The sequence below is a fragment of the Sus scrofa genome, chromosome 15 (genome assembly GCF_000003025.6).
Source record: "Sus scrofa isolate TJ Tabasco breed Duroc chromosome 15, Sscrofa11.1, whole genome shotgun sequence".
NCBI classification, from domain to species: Eukaryota; Metazoa; Chordata; class Mammalia; order Artiodactyla; family Suidae; genus Sus; species Sus scrofa.
In genome coordinates, this window is record NC_010457.5 from 91492549 (window position 1) to 91518856 (window position 26308).

The following is a 26308-nucleotide window of genomic DNA, read 5'->3' on the forward strand; positions in this document are numbered from 1 at the left end:
GCAAATAATCAATTGCACTAATTTAGGGGACTTATAGCTTTCTACTTATGCAAACTAAAGAATAATTTAGAACTCTTACGAAGAAAGATGATTCTCGGCTCCAAAATTGTTTCCTAACAGGCACAGTTCAAACTCTAATTATGCAACAAAAGTAATAGCCAAGCATTGTACATTTTTAAGACAGTATTTTGGTTTGTTTACAAGCACGAATGTGCCCCATTCATTCATCAAGTGCCTTTTCAAACAAGACTTACTTTTGTAGTATCTGTGATAGGCACTTAAGACTTTGAAGTTAGATTGCCAAAGTTGGAATCCCTGACTCAGCCTTTATCATTACGTTGAATATGTTTCCCTTTTCTATGCTTCCCCTTAAAATGTGAACAGTAACAACTACCTCAATGCCGTTGTGATAACCAAATGAAATGAGGTCTGTAATGTGCCCAAGTAGTTTCTGGATTATCAAGCATTTAATGAAAATGTTTGGTAAACTTCACATTACAAAGGGGTTTTTAGGAATCATCAAGGCACTTTCCTAAAATCTGAAATTAACATGATAATTTGAATAAAAGAGTTCAAATGCCCCCTTCTCTGGGCAGCCATCCCAGGGACTCTTTAAACAAAAGCATACTTTTTCCATTTTTTCATAAGCCTTCACAGTAACTTGAAACACGCCACACTTGCTGGCAGGCCAGCCCTGCCCCACCTGGGCACGAGAAGAAAGTAACTGGGTACTCTGGCGTTGCTGTGGCTGCTCAGTGGTCACACAGAATGGGGATAGTACAGGCGACCACTAACTGAGGCGAAGATGTACACATCCTCAGCAAAACACTGCATGAGGAGAACACAAGCGCAATGAGCTCCAACCCGTTCGCCGCAACCATTATCCGGCCTGCCACAAACAAGAAAAGGCCAAGTGGGGGCGCCACATGACGCGTGACGCGTAGTCATTTTCCCACGTCCAAACCCGGCCCCCTCCTGGCTTGCCGGGGCAGAAGCGCACGCGCAGCTCCGCTTCCGGCCTCTGCTCCTCGCTACCCACAATGCTCCGCAGCATCGACCTGTCGCAAAGGCCGCATTTCAGCAGCGAGTGAGCGACTAGCTTTCCGTGCGGTGCGGCGGCGAAGGCGGCGCGCGTCTTCCTCCTCCTACCGCGGGGCCAGAGTCGCTGACGGTGTCCACTGCGCTCAAGTCTGGCCAGTGCCACCTATCTCCGCAATGCCCCCCAAGAAACAGGCGCAGGCCGGGGGCAGCAAAAAGGCGGAGCAGAAAAAAAAGGAGAAGATTATCGAAGTGAGTATCCGCCCCCACCCCCACTCACGCCGCGAGCCCTCAGGAAAGCAGCCTCTCGGTTCTCTGCTCGCCGGCTCCTGTTCGCGTCTTCCGGGGCCACGTGCCCCTCCCTTTGAGTCTGTGTGGCCCACTGCCCCTTCTCCAGCCCCTTGATGACGCTCGCTGCCTCTCGTCGCTATAGTGACGCTCTTGGCGCCCCTGCACCCAACCTTTGCTTCGGCTACACAGCCGTCCTCACAGAATGTGAGGCGGAAAGACCCCCTTCCCCCCGCCCGTTACCTGTCACAGGGTTATGTCCTTCGCTAGTCATCAAAATTGAAGACGATTCCAAGGCTTGTTTTTAAAAAATACGTTTAATTGGCTCTTACAGATTCTTTCTGAAAGGCGGATTCATTACGAGCCTTTGTGTTCCTTTTTTCTTTACCCGTCACCTGGGAGAAGTAGTTACTTCTTTCAAGCCAATAAATTACTTTTTCGTGGACGTTTTCTATTCATCTCTAAACTGTTTCAACTTATATAAAGAAAGGAGTTTTCTCTCGTGTTGCAGCCCTATTTTGTACACTGCGCTTGTCACAGATTTTGAGATTAAATCGAATGATGTTTGAGAGGTTACGTAGATGTCAGTGGCTATGTTGAGTGCTGTACCCGAATTTGTTTTTTATGACACACACACACACATACACATTCTTTTAGTGCGCTGAACCTGTTGCCCTTTAATGGCAGAGGAACGCTATTGACGTTCTCAAATATTGTTCTCAAGTGTTTTATATTTGCCTTCCAAAGACTGTATCAGTGAGTTTCCTTAAGAGAGTGAACGGTCTTTGAGATTCCATAAAAGTGTTATAGCCCTCAACAAGATATTTCTTCTCTCAATTCTGCTATTTTAATGCTTCTAATAAAAATAGTTTTTCTTGGGCGTTAGAAGTAATTGGAAAATCCATGACGGTTTTCCTGCATAAGGTTTATCTGAATAATTAAAATTCTGCTAATTGGATTTAACTAACATGATTATTTAGAATTCTAGTAGCCTTGGCCAAGTTCAACTCTTATTCAGAACCTGTATTCTTATTGCCAGTTTGTGCTATTTAGGACTGTCATGAAGTAGCATAACCAGAGATATGGAAACAAAATGATTTTCACCCTACCATCTCTGATCACCTTTTTGAACAGTCTAGATTCCTGGCACTTTAGTAGATTTCTGAGGATGGTGATCCGATGGCATTTGGTGCTGCATAAACCAAGGGCATTTTAGGGACGACATTTTACTTGTCAGCTTCCTTTACTGAGTGTTGAATTAACATGTTAGATTACAATGCAAAGTAAAACTTCCCTGTAGATGTGAAATTAAATGGTACATGACAATTTAAAGCATAATGTATGCATTATCTAGTTTTATCTATTTACAGTTGCTTTTACTTTTAAATAAATATTTATTTTTGTTTTAAGGAATTGTACATGAAAGTATTTATAACATCCCATCAATTAAAAATGTTAAATATATAATGGCTCCATCTTATGACAATGTTATTTTTAAGTAAAGAGAAAGGGACTTCAGTTTCATTAAGAAGCCTTAACCAAAGAAAAATGCAAAATAATCAGCATAGTCTTTAACCAGCCAAAAAAATTTTAACAGAAGCCCACCCCAATTAACATATGTGGTGAATGACTTTTTTTTTTTGTATGATAGTAAATGTTTTTAAATGGTAGTGTGCTGCATGGATGTGTGCACAGAGATGTGTGTGTCCTACCAGAGAGGTAGGACAATATTGTAAATTGTAGGTTAAGTTATATCATTTTTTGTGAAACTAGATTTATAGAGAATATTGTATTATCCAGCTTGGTTAGCCAACAGTATAACTATGACCATTTTATTCAGTACTATAGGTGACTTTTTTTTTTTAACATGCCTAGAGCTGTAGCATGTCTCAATGACTGTTGCAAGGGCTTGAGGACAGTTAAAGCAGGCTTAGCTCTCAGCTCTTCAATCAGACTTCATCCAGAATGGTACTTTATCAGTTTATGTATAGATTTCTACAGTTTTGAATGCTAGAAAGGATTTTTATTACCAGAGCCTTTAAAAGTTAAATGAAGTAAAATGTATACTTTTGAAAATTGTTTTAAATATTTTACTTTTTAATGCAGTTTTTAAAGGCTTCCATCTACAATTATTATAAAATATTGGCTCTATTCCCTGTCTTGTACAGTACATCCTTGAGCCTCTTATACCCAATAGTTTGTACCTCCCACTCTCTCACCCCTATATTGTCCCCCGCCACACACGCAGACACACACTCTAGTAACCACTAGTTTGTTCTCTGTTTCTGTGAGTCTGCTTCTTCTGTTACCTTTACTAGTTTGTTGTATTTTTTAGATTCCATTTCTAAGTAATACCATGCAATATTTATCTTTTTCTAACTTATTTCCTTTAGTATAATGCCCTACAAGTCCATCCATGTTGCTGCAAATGACAAAATTTCATTCCTTTTTTTGGCTGAGTAGTATTCCATGGAGTGTGTGTGAGTGTGTGTGTGTGTGTGTGTGTGTGTGTGTTCCGCATCTTTGTCCACTCATCTATTGATAGACACTTAGGTTGTTTCCCTATCTTGGCAAATATAAATAAAGCTAGTGTGAACGTTGTGGTGAATGTATCTTTTCAAATAAGTGTTTTTGCTTTGTGGGGGTATATACCCAGGAGTGGAATTGCAGGGTCATATGATAGTTCTGTTTTCAGTGAAGTAAAATATATTTTGTGACAGACTTGTAATGAATGTAATTGAAACCTAGCTCATACTGGTTATTGATTTTTATGAGCGTAATTTTTGTGGAAAAATTATACCATCATATACTATATTTTGACATACAAAAGGCTAATACTTATTTCCGAGACTTGTTAATTTTTGAAGATTTTATAGAACTATGTCCTGGGGAGTTCCCCTCGTGGCTCAGTGGTTAATGAATCCGACTAGGAACCATGAGGTTACTGGTTCAGTTCCTGGCTTTGCTCAGTGGGTTAAGGATCTGGCGTTGCCATGAGCTGTGGTGTAGGTCGCAGATGCGCCTGGGATCCTGTGTTGCTGTGGCTCTGGCGTAGGCCAGTGGCTACAGCTCCAATTCGACCCCTAGCCTGGGAACCTCCATAAGCCTCGGGTGCGGCCCTAGAAAAGACAAAAAAAAAAAAAAAAGAAAGAAAGAAATATGTCCTGGAGTTTCCGATTTGGAGCAGTGAATTAATGATCTGGCTAGTTCCTGGGGAGGCACTGGTTTGATCCCTGGCCCAGCACGGGAGGTTAAGGATCATGAATTGCTGCAGCTGTGGCATAGGTCACAGCTCTGGCTCAGATTCAGTCCTTGGCCCAGGAATTTCCATATGCTGCAGGTGTGGCCAAAAAAAGAGAAAAAAAAAATATGTCCTCAAATTCTAAGTTCACCAAAAATTGATAGTTAAGTAGAATATATGCTTTTAAGCAGCACTTTGGAAGAGACGTTAAAATAAGTGGTTGTACTACTTACATCTATACCTCTGTTGTTTCCATTGCCACCACCATAAACACTTATTTTAGAAAAACAACAGTTAGCTTTTGATAACTCTTAAGCAAGTAAAAAGAGGCATGAGAGGCAGTATAATTTAATGAAAGAAATATCACCTTGGAGCCAGAATTCATCTCACATTAAAATTTCAAACTCTAGTTTTAGGCCAGTTACATGACCAATTTGAACCAGTTTCTCATTAGCAAAATGGAGCTAATTTCTAGATTACAGAGTTTGGGGTTAAAACGAGATGGCATATGTAAAGTACCTGACATGGTATATGTTCAGTAAATGGCAGCTGTTGTTAATTTATTAATATTATAAGTAAGAACTAGTTAGGGGAAATAATCAGACTGACCAGCACTATTTATACAGTATGTACTTTCTGTCGCTTGAAATAATTTCCTTATTTATTTTTTATTTCCCTATTTAAACTCATGAAATTTTCTCTGTTTAAACTCACGAAAATTTTCATGGGTTCATTTGCGTTTATAAGTATTTTATTTCTGAAATGAGTATATCAAAAAGGGTTATTCTATTAAACATTCACACAGTTGTCTCAGATGGCATATACCATTCACTTTCTTTTGGCTAAAATTTAATAAACTGAAGTCAGCTTTAGGAAGTGCAAGTTTTAGTAATGGAAAGGGGGAAGTAATCTGGATTTAGGACATCCAGCTAAAGACCTGTAGCAGCAAGAAAGTAGTAATTGAGATCTATAGGCATAGGACCCAGTCGTGTAACCGTGTCTTTTTTGTGTGTGTGTGTGTGTGTGTGTGTCTTTTCTTGGGCCACTCCTGCGGCATATGGAGGTTCCCAGGCCAGGGGTCAAATTGGAGCTGTAACCTCTGGCCTACGCCAGAGCCACACAACGCAGGATCCGAGCCACGTCTGCAGGCTACATCACAGCTCACCGCAACGCCGGATCTTTAACCCACTGAGCAAGGGCAGGGATCGAACCGACAACCTCATGGTTCCTAGTTGGATTTGTTAACCACTGTGCCACGACGGGAACTCCAGGACCCAATCGTGTAAAGGATGGGGAAAGAGAAATGATTCTTGTTGCCAGTGGAAAACTTCAGATAAGGTCAACTGATTGCTTGTAGTTGAATTACCAGCAACACAATAGCCATTGAATGGACAGACAACAAAAACAGTGCGTTTAGGGGGAAGGGACTGACTCATGAGTAAAACAGTGCTAGCCTTTGCTTAGCCTAGTGTTCCAAAAGGAAGACTCCAGTTATCTTGGAGTACTGTTCAGTATTAACCTGCTCTCCCAGCCTCTTCATTTTTTTAAACATTTTATTTTAAGGAGTGGAGGCTAGCCCATAAAAGAAGCAGAATTACTTAAAAGCAGGATTACAGGGAAGGGGGAGAAAGTGTCGATTATAAGTGAAGTCTGGAGTTCACTCTGTTTTAAGGCTTTTGGAGCCTCCTGAAGCCATCTTTTTTCTAGAATTACTGCCTATTTTCTAAACCCCTTTGTATTTAACTTCCCAATTCTGAAACACATACTGTGCCTTTCTTGTTACCTAACCTTTGGGACGTTATTAATCTAATGAGGACCACTGTTTCCCTAGGTTTATTTTAACCATAATTTGGGGTAGAATGTAACTTCCGGTCTTTTCATCTTATATCCTTTAACCCTTAAATCCAGGTTAATCCTTAGGTGAAGATCTGTCCTAAACTCAAGAAAAAGGGGGAAAGCTGAATTGCAAACTATCCTATTTTCAAGAAGTACTGTTGGTATACTTTTTGTGTACCAACTGACCCAATAACCTAAGTAGCTTTCTCTGGGATATAGTTTTTCATGGTGGAAAGAACAAGTCCTTTGCTTGGAGTCAAATATACGTTGGTTCATATATCACTTGGCCAGACAAAATTCTCAGTATTTTGGGGAAAGAAGAGAAACAAGTCATTTACAAGTGATGAATTTGCACAACTTCTTTAATTCTCTGAGAAGTGTTATTACCTCTTTTTTGCAATTGAGGAAAGAGAAACAAATTAAATAACTTGCCCAAGGTCACTACGATGACAAATGACAGAGTTAGGATTTAAATCCAGGAAGTCTGGCTCCACAGTCCTTGCCTTTAACCATTGTGCTTGCCTCTTTGTAGTAAATCTTTGATTTTCACAATGATCCCAAGAGGTTAGAGTGATATCCACCTTACAAATAAGAAAACTGGGAAAAAAGGGGTAATTTGCCCAGTTCTTTTTGGGATTAGAACTTGAACTATCTGACTCCAGAGTTTATAATCTCAAATCATTACACTATACAGGCTGCCCCTTATCCGCAATGAAATTTCAAAAGAGTTGTTGAACATTCTGGGTTTCATATCCACATTTACAGAATGATACAATAGTACATCATAGGACTGTTAAGAGGATTCAGCTTTACTTTATATTCAAGAGTTTATTTACTGAATACTAGATAAATAAGTGTCCCTTATCTCTAGAAAAAATTAGTGATTTCCAAGCCCTAACCTAATTAGAGACTTTCAAAACACAACTCATTATCTCTTTAGACTGGTTAATTATATGCTAAATCAGTGTAATTAAACCTGGAAAACTTTTTCTTCTGGGAGCTAGAGTTTATACAACTCTACCAGAAGCTGTTGTTATGAGTACTTTTTTTTTCCCCTTAGAGGGCTTTTTTCTTTTCTAAGTTTTCATATGTCAGTATCTACCTTGTTATTTGGTCTTGTTTATTCAATTTGCTTCTTCTGTATAGTTACATATGGTGCATGAGTTGAACTCCAGATATGCTTTTGGTGAGTCATATGTAGATGGTGTTGCACTTTGAACCTGATATTTTTATCTAGAGTTTTCCTTCCCCTGCCCCCCACCCCAGGAGACCTCACTTTTTGTAAAAGGAAAGTAAGGAATTTCACACCTGGTTGCTGCATAGGATCATGTCTCCATATGTCACTTTACCCTTGACCATCTTCTCTTCTAATTGGATTGAATGTTAAACTCTCTTTTCTCAAAAAGCAGGAGAAGCCAGCCATAAAAAAAAACTCAGTGCAGAGAATATCAGCTTATATGTGCCTCCTACTACCTTTTTTTTTTTTTTTAATATGCATAGGCTATAGGAAATTCATACAGAATTCTGTAACATGATGCAATATTAAGACATAGGCACTTAAGTAGGGGAAACTAAAGTTTGGATGTATGAATGGATATAGATGTGGTGAATAAAGAGAAACTTCCCAATGAGAAATAACCTTTTAGAGCGAAAACCCTCTTGAACTTTGCAATCTTAACATTGAAAGATGTTTTATTAGTTTTTTTTTTTCCATTTTCAGCTCGTCCACATAGGTATATATCTCTGCTTTAGTTAGAGTATTTTCTTCCTGTAACCCTTTTCTTGGAAGTAATAACCAAAATGAAGGCTTTAAAGTAGCCAGTTAATTTATTTCAGACTAAATGCCTCTCAGAGGATCTCAGGTGACTTTCAACAGTTAAGACCTTTTTGCCTCTTCCTTGCTGAAACCCACCAGTTATAAACAAGAGAATGAGAAAGAGATATATACTCCATCTTAAAATTAGGAGGCATCTATAATTTTTGAACTTCAGCATAAGAAGATTGATAGTGAAGTTGGTTAACTGGCTAAGTAGAGCAGAGCAGTCAGGCCTAAGTGTCCACCTAGAAGTGTACCATTTAGAATCAAGTAGATCTGCTCTGCAAAATTCTGGAAAAGCTTGACAATGGGAGGTAGTAGGTAATGCAGAAGGCTGAAAACTGGGAGTTTAGAAGTATACAAGTAGCTTACAGTTATTATCTCTGCAAGAAAGGGGACATGGATAAATCAGGCCTCTCAGCTTCTGTAACTAGGCACAAAGGATATAAGGGGCGTGGTTAAAATGTGAACCTGAAAATGACACTAAGGAGAACTCTCTGTGCAGTAAACTAAGGCACATTCTCCCACCAGCCCTTTTCTCCAGTCCTTTAACCAAGCTTATTCTTGTAGTTAGAGGATCCCTCTCCAGAGAACCAGAAGACAGGAAAAAAGACCAGTGTTTGGTGGTTTCCTGACAGTCTTGCCACCTGTTCACCTAAGAGTGAAGCTTACTGGATCAAGCTTTCTCTTGTTAGTTTCCTAGGGCTGCCATAACAAATTACTACCAACCAGGTGACTTGAAACAGCAGAAATTGATTCTTTCACAGATGTGGAGGCTAGAAATCTGAAATCAAGGGCAGGCAGAGTATGCTCCCTCGAAAAACTCTAGGGGGAGAATCTAACCTTGCCTTTTCCTGGTTTCTAGTGGCTTCTGGCAGTCTTTGGCTGGTGGCTGTGCCACTCCAATATCTCTGTCTCTTACTTCACATTGCTTCTATATCTGTGTGCCCTTTCCTCTTCTTATAAAGGTACCAGTCATTAGATTCAGGGCCCATTGTAATCCAGTGCAACTTCATCTTAATTTATTATAGCTGCAAAGACCTGTTTGAAAATAAAGTCACATTCTCAGGTCTGAGTAGAAATGAATTATGGGGGGACACAATTCAACCTACTGCAACCCCTAAAAGTACTTTGTGCAGTGGCTTCTAAATGTTTTTGTACTTCATACTTAATAAATATGAATGAGTAGATGAAGACCACCGTTAGTGCCTTGTACTTAATGAGTATTCCATAAGTGATAGCTGCTGTTGTATTAATAGCATTCTCAAATTACCGTTTAATAATATACCAAATTTAAAATGTTGCTTTTTAGTTAGGTATGCTTCAATTTTAATATTTTCATTTTAGCAGCTGCTAGTAATATATATATATTAGAGTTTGAGTTGTTTAAATTTGTTTTGAGAAGGTAACTCTACCCCCCCAAAAAAATCCAGAACTTAATGCATCTTCTTATGCAGTATTTCCCAGAGTGTGTTCCAATAGTTTCATAATTCTTCAGGATACTCTGAGAAAAATGCTTTCTGGGATAAAATGAGATTTGGGATTGTTGCCTACCATATCCTCTCTAGTAAAGGCTCTCCGATATCTTGGCTTAAGAATGAAAAGCCCTGAGGAGTTTCTGCTTTGGCACAGTGGGTTAAGAATCCAACTGCAGTGGCTCAGGTCACTGTAGAGGTATGGGTTCAATATCTGGCCTGGTGCAGTAGGTTAAAGGATCTGGTGTCCTTCAGCTGCAGCTCGGGTTCAGTCCCTGGCCCAGGAGCTTCTATATGCCTTGGGTGTGGCCATTAAAAAAAGGAAGAATGAAAAACCCTGTTAAACAAGTATTTTCCTGAGCTTATTTCACTATTGAACTAATTATCCTAATGTAACAGCTCTGTGCATATTGTCATACTGATATTCCAAAGCATAATTTAGAAAAAGCATCATAGAGTAGCAAGTTTAATGTGATGTGATAAGTATGCATTGAATCCTAAAGAATTCCAGGTGATGTTTTGAGGTCATACGTTTTAGTGTTTTGCATGTCTGTATAGCAGAAAGAAAGAATAATTATCTTGCCAATAAGTATGTGAAAGAATGATTTTTAGATGTGACTGAAAAAACAGATAAGAAATTAATACAAATTGCTAAGTATTTCAATACCTTCTCTCATTTAGGATAAAACTTTTGGTCTAAAGAATAAGAAAGGAGCAAAGCAACAAAAATTTATCAAGGCCGTCACTCATCAAGTTAAATTTGGTCAACAAAATCCACGTCAGGTAAATAACTTAAATTTTTGCATTTTCTTCATGTATTTAATACAGCATTGTTGCAGATAAAAAGTTTGATATTGTGTTTCAAGATGGAGTTCTACTCTATAAATTTTCCTGTATCTTGCCTTTGTAACTCAGCAATATCTTTTAAATATTCCTCCAAACCATTTTGATATAGCTCTTAATTGTAATGGCTGCATACTATTCTGTGAGATAGATGTACTGTATCCATCCATTTCACCATTTATCAGTAATCACTTTAGTTCCAGCTATCTGATATTAAGAACAGCTCTACAAGAAATATCCTCGTATATGTATTTTTATATGCATTTGTGCTTTTATTTCTATAGCATAAATTATCAGGTGGCACATTTCTAAAGGGAAATGGATTTCTCATTTTAATAAATTTGCCTGGTGATTTTCCATAGAGATTGTAATACTTTGCATTTTAATTTGCAATGCCTAAGTTTAGGTACTAATGTTCTTCTTAATCTTTTCCAATCTAAGTATATAGTGATACCTCATTTTTACTTTGTTTCCCTTACTCTTAGTGAGTTTGAGTATCTTTTCACATGCTTGTTGGCTATTTGGATTTGTACTTCTCTGACTTGCCTATCAGATCCTTTGCTTTTTTGGTTATTTGTCTTTTTCTTGTCAATTTACGAGAGACACCTTTCGTCTACATTATAGATAATTTGTGATGTTTCTGTTATATTTTGCCATACAACAGTTTTTAGTTTTTGTCTTGTCAGATATGTCTAGCTTTTCTTTTATATGGTTAAAACATCTCCCCGCTGCTAGATTATGTGTGTTTTCCCTAGATTTTTTCCAATTATTTTATTTGCAACAGTCTATAATTTGTCACATAAACTTATATTATACTAATTTTATTTTCTTTTAAATGAATGGTGACTTATACCAGCATCCTTTATCTCATTGAGTTGAAATACCCCTTTTGACATATATTAAAGTCTCATATGTGTTTGGTTCTATATCTGGATTTTCTTTTCTACTTATTATCTCTTTCCCTAAACCAGTATCACATTGATTTTTTATTATAATGGGCTAGTAACATAGTGTGTTAGCTCTTAAGGCAAGTTCTTCCCCCCTCAGATGTTGCTCCTTTTCTATTTTTCTTGGCTGTTCTTAAGCATTTATTTTTCCATATGAATTTTGAAATTATTTTGTCAACTGGCAATTCATTCACAAAATTTAGCATCATTTTCTTCAAATCTCTATTCTCATTTCTTCATTTTCTATAGATCTTTCACTTTCTTGAGTTTAAGAATTTATAGACACAGACCTTTATTTTTAAAAGTACTTTTTCACCACCCTATTTCCTTTTCCTTAACTTTCAGAAACACTTTTTTTTAATTTGAGAATATATGGATATATATTTTGAGATAGTTAACCTCTGTTACTAAATCTGTTTACAGATTAGTGCCCTCAGCACTTTTCTCTCTCTTACATACAGTTTGACATTAGAGCCAAAAACTTGATCTTCTACACTACTGATTTAGTAGCTTGGGCTAATAAAAATGTTTTTTAGGCCTTGGAATCAGATCACTGTAGTTATGCATCCCTCTATCTTGCTTGTTACCTGATGTTAAATTATTTAGTGACACTGGTCTAATTTGTAGTATAGTGAAAGGGGAGTTACCCTTGTAGGGTTTCTGTGGTAGTTAAATGAAAAGATGATGTAATTCTTTTAGCATAATATAAGAATTCATTTCAAACATGTTCCTCCTCTGTTTTTTCTTCCAGTGGACTGTATATTGACTGATAATTTCAGATTTCATAAACTTGAGAAAGTCCTAAAATTGTTGTGGTTGTTAGGCTTGCTAATACATTCAATGATACATTTTTGATAATTTCTTGGGTACCCAGACTTTTATCTGTGAACATGAAATGTCTAACCACCATACTTAGCATTAGAGATGAGCAGCAGGCTTGTCGTTAGAGCCAGGCAAAAAGATGCCCCACCCTGGGCCCTGCGCTGCAGAGAATGACTACTCTGTGTCCTCTCCAGACATAGCTCTCCTCACAGTAGCTCAGGGCCTAAAAAGGTCAGTTAACCCAAGTCCCTCTTTGGGTATACTGTGTTGCCAGTATGCCCGAAGTAGTCAAAAGAAGGGTATGTGCTAGAAGTGTGGACAGAGCCTGGATCCATACTGTGTCCTCTTCTGCGCTTTACTCCTCCCAGCATATATGTGGTGGGATGAAACTTGGGGTGGGAAAAGGAGGAGCCAGGGGTTGACTCTTGCTTTATTGCTGTGCTCCAGTATGAAACTCCATGGAACCTAAATATTTTAAATTTTAAATTTGAACCTGTTCTTCCATGTCCCAAGGTAATGTTTGTCAAGTAGGGGTACGAACCATATTTTATTTAACATTAGTTTGATTTTTAACCTATTAATATTTTAAAAAATGGTTTGTAGGCCTCCATTGAACTCTTGCTCTGGGCCCCGTAAATGTTTGAAATGAACCTAATGAGCAAAGATTACATTTATTTAAAATAAAGTGATTTAAATTTTTTTTTAGAAATTTTTTTCCTCATTTTTCTATTTAAACATATCTGACTACATATGGTCAAAGTCAGGATTTAGAATGCTTTTAACCCTAGTAGAGTACTTGGCCATTCCTTTCCTAAAATTTCCTCTCCCTTTAATACTTTTTTGTCCTGGATTTCTTTGATGTTTCTTTGTCCCTTAAATGGGTTTTTTAGGTTCTGTTGGTTTTAATATTGGTGTTCTTCAGGGTAGTGTTCTCTCTCCTTTACCACTTTTTTATGCTGTCCTTGCATAATCTCATACACACCCAAAGTTTAATTATCTGAAAGCAGCTACTTCTAAAATCTTTATGTCAAAGCAGACACTCTCTCCAGGAATCAAGATCCATGTCCACTTGCCTTGTAAATAGCTCTGTCTAGATGCTTTCTAAACATCTCATGCTCAGTGTGTCTAAAACTGAGTTCATCTCCTCCTCCTGCCCTGAAACCTATTCCTCCTGTATTCCTTTTCTTATTTAACAGCACTAACCATGCATATGATAACCCTAGACTCCCTTATACTTCATGGCCAGTCAGTGACATAGTCCTAACAATTCTACCTCATTAAGAGCTCTCCATTCCTTGCTTCTAATGCTTATTTTAAGCTCTTGTGCTTTCTTGCTTACAGCAGTTGGATTAGCCTTCTAATTTTCCTTGCCTTCATTCGTGGTCCCCCCTTCACAGAGTTCATTCTTCTAGTTCACCCTTCACAAAGTTGCCATTGTGATCTTTATAAAATACAATCTGATTATGTCATTGGCATACTTCAAATTCTTGAGTCTTGTACTGTCACCTGATGATACAGTCCAAGTCCAAATTTCTCATTGCTGTTTCTCATACCTGTTCATATCTTTGCATTGGTTGGCTGTTTCTGCATTTCTTGACCATCAAAAGAATTCATCCATAAAGTCAGTCTAATTTTCTTAGGCATATAGGCATTCTTTGTTCCCAGAGCACCATGTATTATATTATAGCTGTTGACATGTCTGTCTTCCCATTAGATTCTGAGCTTCTTTAAATAAGCATCTTTGTCTTTTCATCTTTGTATTCCCTGTCATCTAACATAGGACCTGACATATAAATGTTTGGATGAATCCTCTAATCATATTAGGTATGTAAATTGTGTGCCTGGAACTATGTCACATGTCATGTTTGTTTTGTTTTGTTTACTCTCCCACATTGACCTAGCCCAGTATTTTTCTACAAGGGTAATTATAAGTGTTTGGGTTGGTATAATTCTTTATTACGTGGGACTGCACATTTCAGGATATTTGTATCTGATCTTCAAAATACACCTACTTATTTCTGGGGAGTGGGTTGTTACAAGAAGAAAATCCCAGGTGAGAGCCATTTGCTAAAAATGCTGGGCATGTAGCATATACTTAATAAATGCTTACTGCTATAAACTTTTGAAAATGCTTTTAACTTGGCATGGTACTATATATAGATTTTTCTTTCTTAAAGTCAAGATTTAGCAATTTCATTTAATAGTTTAACCACACCATTTAATATATACTGAAATGCCATTGTAATGCTGGTATTAAGAACTATACATATAATATGGAATTGTCTTTGTTATGTCACTGATAAATATTATTGTATAGTGAAAACAATTTTATTATACGAAATCAAATTTACGTGTTATACCTGGGAATGTTATAGGTAGCACAAAGTGAAGCTGAAAAAAAGTTGAAGAAAGATGATAAGAAGAAAGAGTTGCAAGAGCTAAATGAGCTATTCAAACCTGTAGTTGCTGCTCAAAAAATAAGTAAAGGTAAACTTTGTTTCAGAAGTGTTATTTTTTCAAGTGTAATTCATGTTTTAAAATTATTAATGTGGGAATTCCCATCGTGGCTCAGTGGTAATGAACCTGACTAGGATCTGTGAGGACACAAGTTCAATACCTGGCCTTTCTCAGTGAGTTAAGGAGCCAGTGTAAGTCACAGATGCAGCTCCGATTCAACCCCTGGCTTGGGAACTTCCACATGCCACAGATGCGGCCATAAAATGACAAAAAAAAAAAACAAAAAAAACAAAAAAAAAACCTGTTAATGTTTTCTTCAGATTTTAATCCAATTGTGTCTGCTATGAAAATGATACTCCCAGGAGTTCCTGTCATGGTGCAGTGGAAACGAATCTGACGAGGAACCATGAGGTTGTGGGTTCAGTCCCTGGCCTCACTCGGTGGGTTATGGATCTGGCACTGCCAATGAGCTGTGGCGTAGGTCACAGACGAGGCTCAGATCCTGCATTGCTATGGCTGTGGTGTAGGCCAGCAGCTACAGCTCTGTTTAGACCCCTAGCCTGGGAACCTCCATATGCCGCGGATGAGGCCCTAAAAAGACAAAAAAAAAAAAATGATACTCCCTTTGTCAAAATTATCTAATCAATGACTTTCTTATAGTTCCTTTATGTGTATAGCTATCCTGTCATCATGCTTCTGTATATTCGGCCATTAGCCCTGCACTTAAGGCAAAATTAAGAATTTAGGCAGTCTACTAATATCGAATCTTTGATGGTAGCCGAAGCAAACCTATGGTTGTAAAAACTGTAACTCCCAAACTCTTGGTGGTATGCCTCCATTTATATTTCTCTTTTGCCTCCTATCTCACTGACGTCAGCTAGACAAGTGACTATAGAATCACCTATATGTTGGTTTGGTTTCCCACCCCTTGCTCTCTTTTGATAAGAGGAAAAGAAACAAAAATGGTTATAAAATGCTATAGAAAGAACTTTAAAGAAATGTCTTAATATTCACCTATATGTGGTATTTTCCTCTCATACCAATGAATGGAGAATAACAAGTTAACCAAAAGTAGTTCTATCTCAGAAGCTATCTATACTTTATGATGTGGCAGATTATAATACAAATACCGTATGCCATTTGACATAGGTGCAGATCCCAAATCTGTGGTATGTGCATTCTTCAAGCAAGGACAGTGTACTAAAGGAGATAAATGTAAGTTCTCTCATGACTTGACTCTGGAGAGAAAGTGTGAAAAGCGAAGTGTTTACATTGATGCAAGAGATGAAGAACTTGAAAAAGGTATTTTTTAAAAGGCATTTCTTAAAAGTAAATGTATATTACTTTTGGTTTGTTGTTACCATGACATTTAGTAGTTTAAAGACTATTTTGGTAGGACTATGTATGTCCTAAAGAATAATTGTTGTTGTTTTTTATAAAATCTGAATTTGTCATGTTATATCCTTCTATTAAGTAAGTGAAAGTGGCTTATTTTTTACTTGTCTCTGACCCTTCCTTCCAATACTATCTTCTTATTTGCCTAAACTATTTAGATTTTGGTGAATAATCTCACAACACTGTTTATTACTACCTTTATTGTTTTAAAAGGAAATGTGTTAGGTTATGAGTCTTATAGTACAGCTTTCCTGTGTAAGGAAATATGTGATGTGTTTTGGGAACCATAGATAAAATTACAGCATTTAGTCTTTGTATCTCTTTATTTAGATACTATGGATAATTGGGATGAGAAAAAACTGGAAGAAGTAGTGAACAAGAAGCACGGTGAGGCGGAAAAGAAAAAACCAAAAACTCAAATAGTATGTCCTTTTCTTGAATTAAGTTTCTCTGTGGTATTTATCATTAGGGAGAATTATGTGGCAAGGTATATTGCTGCTGTTTTCTACTGGATTGTTCTTTAAGTTAAATTGGATCTTTTCATAAAGATATGGTGTGTCAAGCTTTGTTTTTGGAATGTATACAAGTGTAAGTTATACAAAATTAGATTCTTGTTCAAAAGTATCTTGAAAACCAGATGCCATTTTCTGAGGTGGTTGTACTTTCTCAAACATGGATGAACACAGTCTCATTTTAGATAAGCATTCTTAATTTTTTGTGTGCAAAATGGAGGGAGAACTGTTAAACTAACCCACTCAATTCATAATTTATTCTGTTTTAATGATAGGGAAACATTAAATCACAATGAAAATATGGTTATATATGAATTACAGAATTAGTTTTTGGTACATAATGATTCTAGTATTCCAGGAAATGTACTTTTAAAGATTGGTGCCTTGGAGTTTCCTTTGTGATGCAACAGAAATGAATCCCACTGGTATCCATGAGGATGCAGGTTCAGTCCCTGGCCTCGCTCAGTGGGTTAACGATCTGGAGTTGCCATGAGCTGTGGTGTAGGTCACAGACTTGGCTCAGATCCCTCTTTGCTGTGGCCGTAGCATAGACTGGCAGCAATAGCTCTGATTCGACCCCTAGCCTGGAATGTCCATATGCTGAGAGTGCTGCCTTAAAAAGAAAAAAAAAATTGGTGGCTTATTTATTTCTCAGATCCTAAATTCATGTCCATATATTTGTCTGTAGTACAGTTACAGTGAAAAACCTTACTGTGTTAGGAAAACTAAATACTACTTTTATGTACCTCTGTTGTGTTTTTTCAGGAAAAGAATGTTGCTTAGTAGTTAATTTTTCCTCCTTATTTGTAGAGTGTATTACGTAAGGCTTCTTGCATCTTGCACCTATTCATGTTTTGAAGGGTCACTGTTCTTTGTGGTCCTGTTGTACCTTGTTCCCTCTTCTTTTTGTCTTTTTAGGGCCCCACCTGTGGCATATGGAGGTTCTCAGGCTAGGGGTCGAATCAGAGCTCTAGCCGCCAGCCTACATCACAGCTACAGCAATGCCTGATCTGAGCCGTGTCTACAGCCTACACCACATCTCATAACAATGCTGAATCCTTAACCCACTGAGCAAGACCAGGGATCAAACCTGCATCCTCATGGATACTAGTCGGTTCGTTAACCACTGAGCCATGACAGGAACGCCATCCCTTCTTTTGGAGGGGGGCACTTATAGCACATGGAAGTTCTCAGGCCAGGGAATGAACTCACCCCACAGCAGTGACCCACCTTGCCTCCCCTCTTAGATGTAAGAAATTACTATAATTCCAGATAATTCAAATAGTGTTTATATCTTTACTGAATGTGATTAATTTTTAGGAAAGATCAAACCAAAACAGTTACTGATTTTGTTGTTTCATAACATTTATATTTTTTCTATTTAAAAACCAGACTTCAGATTACATTTACAAAGGCTAAATGGCAACGAATCCTTTTTGTATAATTCAGCTTAGACAGTGTCAGAAATAGGAACTTCATACTGATCTTCTCTAAAAGGAATTTATCATTGTATTAAGTATTTTAAGATTGATTTATATACATTTCTGTACAAAAGGTAGTATAGTCTGTTTAGTCTAAAGATGTGAATAAGAAAAATATACTTGTTTTATATACCTAAGCATTTACCTTGGAAAATGACCATACTAAGTCACTACTTGTGAATAATATCATTTCTATAGGTGTGCAAGCATTTCCTTGAAGCTATTGAAAACAACAAATATGGCTGGTTTTGGGTATGCCCTGGAGGGGGTGATATTTGCATGTATCGTCATGCACTTCCTCCTGGATTTGTATTGAAAAAAGATAAAAAGAAAGAAGAGAAAGAAGATGAAATTTCATTAGAAGATCTAATTGAAAGAGAGGTAACTAGTATCTTTTTTCTGCCATAAAACGCTAAAGCAATATTTATTGTGAAGTTCTAATATTTACCACTTGGGGGCAGTAGCATTTTGTTAGGAAAGGGAAAAAATGTTATGATCTTAAAGTTGCCTTAATTTTTATATGATTATTATTGTATGTCTAAAAGGTAAACCTAGCCGTAATTGTTAGCCAGTAGTGACATTAATTTTAGGATTATGAAACAGTTTTTTTTAAGTACTAGCTACTGGCATATCAAATAAATTTAAGATTTGATATGTACTGGTATTTTAATTTGTATGAATTAAAATATTTTTATTCAGAATAATTAAACATGAAATTTCCAGTGTTTTCCTTGATGTCTTTATTTTTTCACTGTTTTACTAATTTACCAGTTATTAACATATATGGAAGTAGACAACTCCACTGCAGTTTTTTAATTACATATTTTGTCATTATTCTTGGACTTAAAACACTCACTTTGGTGGTAGAGGGGAATGAGTTTCATTGAAGAGAATCTTCAGCTGCCGTCTCTGGCTCAGCACAACGGTTTTATTCTTTAAGCTAGCAGGTAGGGTTACGGAGACAGCAGATGTGACCCCTGGCAATATGACCCCTGGCAGTGACGTGAAAAATATTGAGATTATTAGAAATACTAGATTTAGGGTTGTATACTTTAAACTGCATCTATTTTGTCTTATCTTAGATAATCCAGATATATTTGTGTAAGTATCTAATGTTGAGATTATATACCTTTGTTTTTAAAAGAACATAATTGTTTGGTGTCGCACATAGCAGGCAATATACTATAATAGAAAATGTGGGCTCTGTAGTCAGATATATTTGGGATTACTACTTGTCTTCTAGTTCTGCCACATAGTCACTAATAACCTTTGGTAAATTTCCCATCACCCTTTGTTCAAGTACTTGTGGAGATGGATATGTTAACATATGTGTATAAAAGTTATTTAATAGTGTATACCTGGCCAGGAGTTCAGGAAGTGTTATTTTTCTGTGTATTTATTACTTGATTATTGGCCCTGAGGAGCAGATGGTGCCTCTTGACTCGTTTTTTTTTTTTTTTTTCTCTTGAGGAACACAAATGAAACGTGGATGTTGTCTTGGTGCTTTTCATATTTATTTTTTCGGCAATTGATTAATGTTAAAACTATTTTTTGTGACATCTTACTTTCAATTTTGAAAAGAACTCTAATTCAGAATGATATTTTATATATATATATATATATATATATTTTTTTTTTTTTTTTTTGTCTTTTTGCTTTTTCTAGGGCCACTTCCAGCAGCATATGGAGGTTCCCAGGCTAGGGGTCTAATCAGAGCTGTAGACGCTGGCCTACACCAGAGCCACAGCAACTTGGGATCCAAGCCTCATCTGTGACCTACACCACAGCTCACGGCAATATCGGATCCTTAACCCACTGAGCAAGGCCAGGAATCAAACCTGCAACCTCATGGTTCCTAGTCAGGTTCGTTAACCACTGCACCATGACGGGAACTCCAAGAATAATATATTTTATAATGTTTAGAAATTTTTATATCTATGGACACTCATTTTCTTCCTGCCAACATAAAATGAAGATAAATCTTTTACTTAATGTCTTCATATCAGTCATAGGCAAGGAAGACTAGATTGAACTAAGAGAAAATTATTAGATATTATCACATATGACTTTTGGGGGGATATTAACTTTTTTATCTTTGCAGCGTTCTGCCCTAGGTCCAAATGTTACCAAAATCACTCTAGAATCTTTTCTTGCATGGAAGAAAAGAAAAAGACAAGAAAAGATTGATAAACTTGAGCAAGATATAGAAAGAAGGAAAGCAGACTTCAAAGCAGGAAAGGCATTAGTGGTATGTCCCAAACTCACTGAAATAGATTGTCTATTCTTTCTTTCATCTTACAATTTCTAGACCATGCAAAATTTTATCCTTATTTAATTATGTGTATTTCTGAAATCAATGACCAAGAGATGTTTGCATTTTGTCCTGAATTTACATATGTGTGTATCTGAATAGATCAGTGGTCGTGAGGTGTTTGAATTTCGTCCTGAACTGGTTGATGATGATGATGAGGAAGCAGATGATACTCGTTACACCCAGGGAACAGGTTGTGATGAGGTAAGAGGACGCTTTGGCACCTCATCTCCTTATGTTGATTGAGGAAAACACTAGAGAGTGCCAATAGAGCAGTGTAGTTAAAAGTGTTAACTTTGGGACCTTGATCAACTCCTGACTCTAACCTGGGAAACTGGCTACCCTCTAGGCCTCCACCCTCATCCGTAATAACCGTAATGATAATCCCTACATCACAAGGTACTTGTGAGAATAAAATGAGTTAATAAATTTATATTTCCTTATAGTTCTCTATAGAACTTAGGACAGTACCTAATATATAGTTATATGCTTATGTGTATTAGCTATAAAATATGGTTTATTCTTCTAAAAGAAGAAAGGCCTTTGTTTAATATTTTATTCTAAAAAAAATCAGACGATAGAGACACTAAAAAGTACAGAGTTGGGAACAGGAGACAACAGCCGAATTATTTGGTTGTAGACAGACTTAGTATTAGCAGAGTTGTTCGTTCTTCATATGGTTATCGTGACATTCTGACTTCTGTCTTTGAGTTGAAAGATTAAAATATACTCTGTATTTAAAAATGTGATGTCAGAGGAAGAAGCTTCAGATATGGCGTTAATATTTAAGAAGTTTAGAAAAAGAAGTAAATTTTGGCAATATAACCATTTGTTTTTACCTGGCAGTAGTAATAATTTAATTTTATTACGATAGATGTCAGAAGTTCCCTGGTGGCTCAGCAGGTTAAGGATCTGGTTGAAGCTTTGGAGCAGGTTCAGTCCCTGGCCTGGGAACTTTCACATGCCTGAGGCATGGCCAAAAATAAATAAATATCAGAGGTAAAAGGCAAGTAATTTATGAAAACTATTCTAATTAATAACAACTTTCTTTTCTATGTGTTTTTAAAGGTTGATGATTCAGTGAGCGTAAATGACATAGATTTAAGCCTGTATATCCCAAGAGATGTAGATGAGACAGGTATTACTGTAGCCAGTCTTGAAAGATTCAGCACATATACTTCAGAAAAGGATGGTAAGTATGCTAACTTTTGCATAATTCTAAGAACTCAAAAACTGTGTAAAGGGGGTTAGATCAGGCTTGGCAAAACTTAGATGCTTGCAGGGATCAGACTGGTAACATAAATGTGTGATTTGACCATATATGAAAGTAGGGGGAGTTCCCATTGTGGCTCAGTGGTTAACGAATCTGACTAGGAACCGTGAGGTTGCAGGTTTGATCCCTGGCCTTGCTCAGTGGGTTAAGGATCCGGCGTTGCTGTGAGCTGTGGTACAGGTTGCAGATGCATCTCGGATCCTGTGTTACTGTGGCTCTGGCATAGGCCAGTGGCTACAGCTCTAATTGGACCCCTAGCCTGGGAACCTCCATATGCCACAGGTGCAGCCCTAGAAAAGACCAAAAAAAAAAAAAAAAAAAAGACAAAGTAGGGAATAGTGGAGACTGTGGAAATTGGTATCTGGTTGGATATTGAAGCCATTAACTGAGTATGAGATATTTTGGTTATCAAAAGTGGCATTATCTAGGTTACTGTTTAGACATTTTTAGGAGGAAAAGGTTTCAAAGTCATCTGCATTGATAGCTGAGAGTGAATGAACTCACCCACAACACATAAGAACATTCTAGAACAGGCTGTAAAATCAGTGTTTTAAGAGTAGTCAAAAGAGAAAAAGCTTGGTAAAGAGACTGAGAGACAGAGAAAAAATTAAAAGAGTTTTGAGAAAAATCAAGTAGGATGAGGATTAGAAATAATCCTTTAATTGTGATTAGGGAAGGAGTTGTAGGAATAGGGTACAGTTTTCATTGGAATGGCAATGATATAGGAATTTGGGGAAAAAAAAGTTCTCGTTCTTAAGAACTTTGTTGAAGGGGGAGACATGGTCATGAGAAGGGCTTTTTAGCATAAGATAAATCTAAATATATTTATTGGTCAGAGAAAAAAGATCTAGAAGAGAAAAAAAAATTGAACATGAGGGGATATTAGGTATAGAAGCCAGATCTGGAAGTATAAGTAATAAGTTCAGTTAAGAGTGAGAATGGAGAGGAGAATGGCTAGGTGTATTTGAAAATAAAGCTTGATAGTATAATTTATATCTAATTGTGCCTTAAGTGAGGAGTTTGAAAAGTAAAAGTTTGGCACGGTTACTATGAAAGAAAAATGTAGAATACTAATCAAAGCAGAAGTTGAAAGAAAAAAAGCTAAACCTTATTTTTACAATAAAGGAATACAAGTTACAACTTGAAAAACTGGCCTGCCCTCCTGAGATCTGAGAATGTTGTTAGACTATTTTCCTAATATACAGACTGATTTGCTGCTTTTAGAAATAGGGCTTCAGTGACAATAGACACAATTGTAAGTACGTCAGAGGTTATAATCTCCAAGAATTTGTCATCAGAGATGTTTGAAATAACTAAACTTTAAATTAGGGTATTAAAAATTGTCTTTGTTCAATATTGGTCATTGAACAAAAAAAGGCAGCATTTTTGTTTTCTCCATCACATGTCGATAGCCTGAAAGGAAAAGGGAAAAGTAGCTGCAGAGCCCTAGGTTATTTATTTTTCTTTTTTCTTCACAATTTGAAACAAGATGAAATGTTTCTGCATTCACACTCATTTACAGCATTACAGCTAGTGTGATTTAACTACTATTTGTAAACCAAGAGCTAAGTAGCTGCTTATATAATAAATATTTTTTGCTTCCATAATCACTTACTCACACAGTATGTAGAAGTTGACTGTTTCAAAACCTAACAGCTAGGTCATGTAGAGAACACAAAGTTGTGTAAGATAAATCTTGCCCTCAAAGGTATGAGCCATTAAGCAATCAGATGTCTACAATGAAAGACATATTTTATAATAGATATTGAGAAATGATACAAATAAGCCCAGAAAGAGATCAGTTCTTGTTATAGTAATCTTAGGGAAGATTTTCATGGAAAAAAGTGTAGGAGGAGTACCTGTTGTGACACAGCGGAAACCGAATCCAACTAGGAACCATGAGGTGGCGGGTTTGTTCCCTGGCCTTGTCAGTGGGTTAAGGATCTGGCATTGCTGTAGATGTGGTATAGGCTGGCAGCTGTAGCTCTGATTGGACCCTTAGCCTGGGAACCTCCATATGCTGAGGGTATGGCCCTAAAAAGCAGGAAAAAAAAAAAGAAGAGTAGGAGTCCGCTTGTAGTGTTAAGGATCTGGTGTCCTTGCTGCAGTGGCTCAGGTCACTGCTGTGGCATGGGTTCGATCCCTGGCCTGGGAACTTCCATATGCCACGGGTGCAACCAAAAAAAAAAGTAGTATCAGTCTGTGACTGTCAGTTGCTAATGGTCTAGTGTTTTCTTTTTGTAGGCCTTATTGATTTCAATCTTTATTTTTAGAAAACAAATTAAGTGAAGCTTCCGGAGGTAAGGCTGAAAATGGTGAAAGAAGTGATTTGGAAGAGGACAACGAAGGGGAGGGACAGGAAAATGGAGCCATCGATGCTGTTCCTGTTGATGAAAATCTTTTTACGGGGGAAGATTTGGATGAACTAGAAGAAGAATTAAACACACTTGATTTAGAAGAATGACACCAAACAAGTCATTGAAAAAATTAAGCCAGCTCAGCATGAGTTGAAATTGACTACATTAATTATTTTCCACCTAGAATTCTTCAACAGGATGTTTTGTTTCCCATGCTGATTCTGGAGGGCTTATTCTCCTCCAAAAAGGAATATTTTCCCTACATCTTGTCTTCTGACTTTGGCTACATCTCATAGTAAGTTCAGAGTAGTTCATGATAAATTAAAAATATAATGGTCATTGCAGAAAATAATTGATTGTTGTAACTGTCCCACTCAAGTAGGAAGTATAACTGCTTTTCCAGCTTTTGATTTTCATTGGGCATGTGTTATTACAAGGACAACATAAATTTAAATTACCCTTCATTTAATGCAGTTTTTAATGAGTGATTTTATTTCCTTTGTATTTATATGTTTAAAAGACTGCCTAAGATATGAGCCTGTACTTCATAAAGAAAACTGCATATGCAGATTCAGTATTGTATATCTTTGGACAATTAAAAAGGAACTTCATTAATCTGACAGGATCAGCTGCAGTGCCCTGTGTTAAGCTGTTTTAAACTTTTTCCTTTTCTTTTTTGCCAATAAAGTTGTAAATAAAGACCATGATACATTAAAATCCAAGTACATGGCCCTTTTTTTCAAGTTTTTCTATGAAAGTTTTCTTAGCATTTTGTTAGTTAACTATCACAGAAGGCACAGACACTTAAAGGGTTCTGTTAATGCTGACCACAGGAGCGTTAGAGTGCTGACAGCACTGCTCTGAGTTTTATGAAACCAATGCTTAGCTTTGAAGAGACCATAGGTAATGGTATATGAAAGGGTAATTCCTGAATTGATAGAACCAAGTACTACTTAAGCATCATTGTGGAGATCCATAGTGTTAAAGTAATGCATGCTGAAGTTTGATTACTCTGAAAGAGTATAAACAAATCCACCAGAAAACTGGGCTTTGGAGCCTTTGACATTGAGATCCCCTGAAAAATTAGAGTGATAACTTTAAAATGGCCATAATTTGCCAATGACATATTTACTACTAGTTATACCTTTTTATCATTTTTATGTTAAGTGTATTTGCAAATATTAATACAGTGCTTCTTTTGTTACCTATAAATGGATTTAAGGAAACTAAGATAATAGCACTAAAATGTAGGATGCTGCATCATATAAATTGTATAATTTTTAAATCTCTAAACCTTAGTTTCTTTGCATAGAGAAGTTAAAGTGCTTCTGAACTGTAAAACCTAAGAAAATATTATAAATCTTGTCATAATGTTAACAAAATGGAAACGATAAAGTTGATAAAGAAATTGATTTCCTGGCTGTTCAGTAATAGTACTATACTTGACATTTTTAAAATGTGGAGTATGAACCAAGTTTCCCATCTACAGCGGAAGTATACATAAATACTTTTGATGAAAGATTTATTCCTTTCTTTTTATAGAAAAGTTTTAAATGTTATTTATTGCGTTAGTGAATAATGAAACATTTAAGAATTAAAATATTGAAATACAATTGATTTAAAATGTGTTAGTTTTAGGTGTACACCAAAGTTATTTGATTATTTATATATGTATATTTATTCTTTTTCAGATTCTTTTCCGTTATAGGTTATTATTACAAGATATTGAATGTAGTCCCCTGTGCTATACAGTAGGTCCTTGTTGTTCATCTGTTTTGTATATAGTAGTGTGTATATGTTAATTCCAGACCCCTAACTTAACCCCCACCCTTTCCCCTAAACATTTTCAATTTAAAGTATTACTGCCTTACAGCAAGCATGTGATTTTGAAAGCCAATATTTCTTTAATCAGTAAGTTAAAGGGAATATGCTGCATTGTAGACATAATTTTTGATAGGCACAATTCTTTAAATTTAGGACAGCCTTCATCTATCCTGCCCTTAAGTGTCTTCCATTAGAAAACCAATGTATGTGGAGTACCTGCTCTGGCACAGTGGGTTAAGGATCCAGCATTGTCTCTGCATCAGCGTAGGTCACAGATGTGACTCAGATTTGATCCTTGGAGGGGAAATTTCCATTTGCCATGGGTGCAGCCAAAAAAAAAAGAAAAGAAAAGAAAGGAAAACAATATATGTTCGGAGAACACAAAAAAGCAT

The 26308-nt window shown here is 36.7% G+C and overlaps 1 protein-coding gene across 1 annotated transcript; it reads left to right on the forward strand.

Annotated features, from left to right (window-relative positions):
* Nucleotides 1043-24814, forward strand: ZC3H15 (zinc finger CCCH-type containing 15). Its single transcript, XM_001926616.6, has 10 exons — nucleotides 1043-1290; nucleotides 10376-10477; nucleotides 14682-14793; nucleotides 15913-16065; nucleotides 16489-16580; nucleotides 18350-18532; nucleotides 20253-20399; nucleotides 20565-20666; nucleotides 21531-21654; nucleotides 24009-24814. The coding sequence occupies exons 1-10, from the start codon at nucleotides 1216-1218 to the stop codon at nucleotides 24197-24199; spliced, it is 1281 nt and encodes a 426-aa protein (XP_001926651.2). The 5' UTR covers nucleotides 1043-1215; the 3' UTR covers nucleotides 24200-24814.

What these genes read in the sequence shown, in the direction of transcription:
- ZC3H15 (XM_001926616.6), top strand. Translation starts at nt 1,216, where the DNA reads ATGCCCCCCAAGAAACAGGCGCAGGCCGGGGGCAGCAAAAAGGCGGAG. An exon ending in GTCAACAAAATCCACGTCAG is followed by an intron (nt 10,478 to 14,681) that starts GTAAATAACTTA and finishes GGAATGTTATAG; the next exon opens with GTAGCACAAAGTGAAGCTGA. An exon ending in AAGCAGGAAAGGCATTAGTG is followed by an intron (nt 20,400 to 20,564) that starts GTATGTCCCAAA and finishes GTATCTGAATAG; the next exon opens with ATCAGTGGTCGTGAGGTGTT.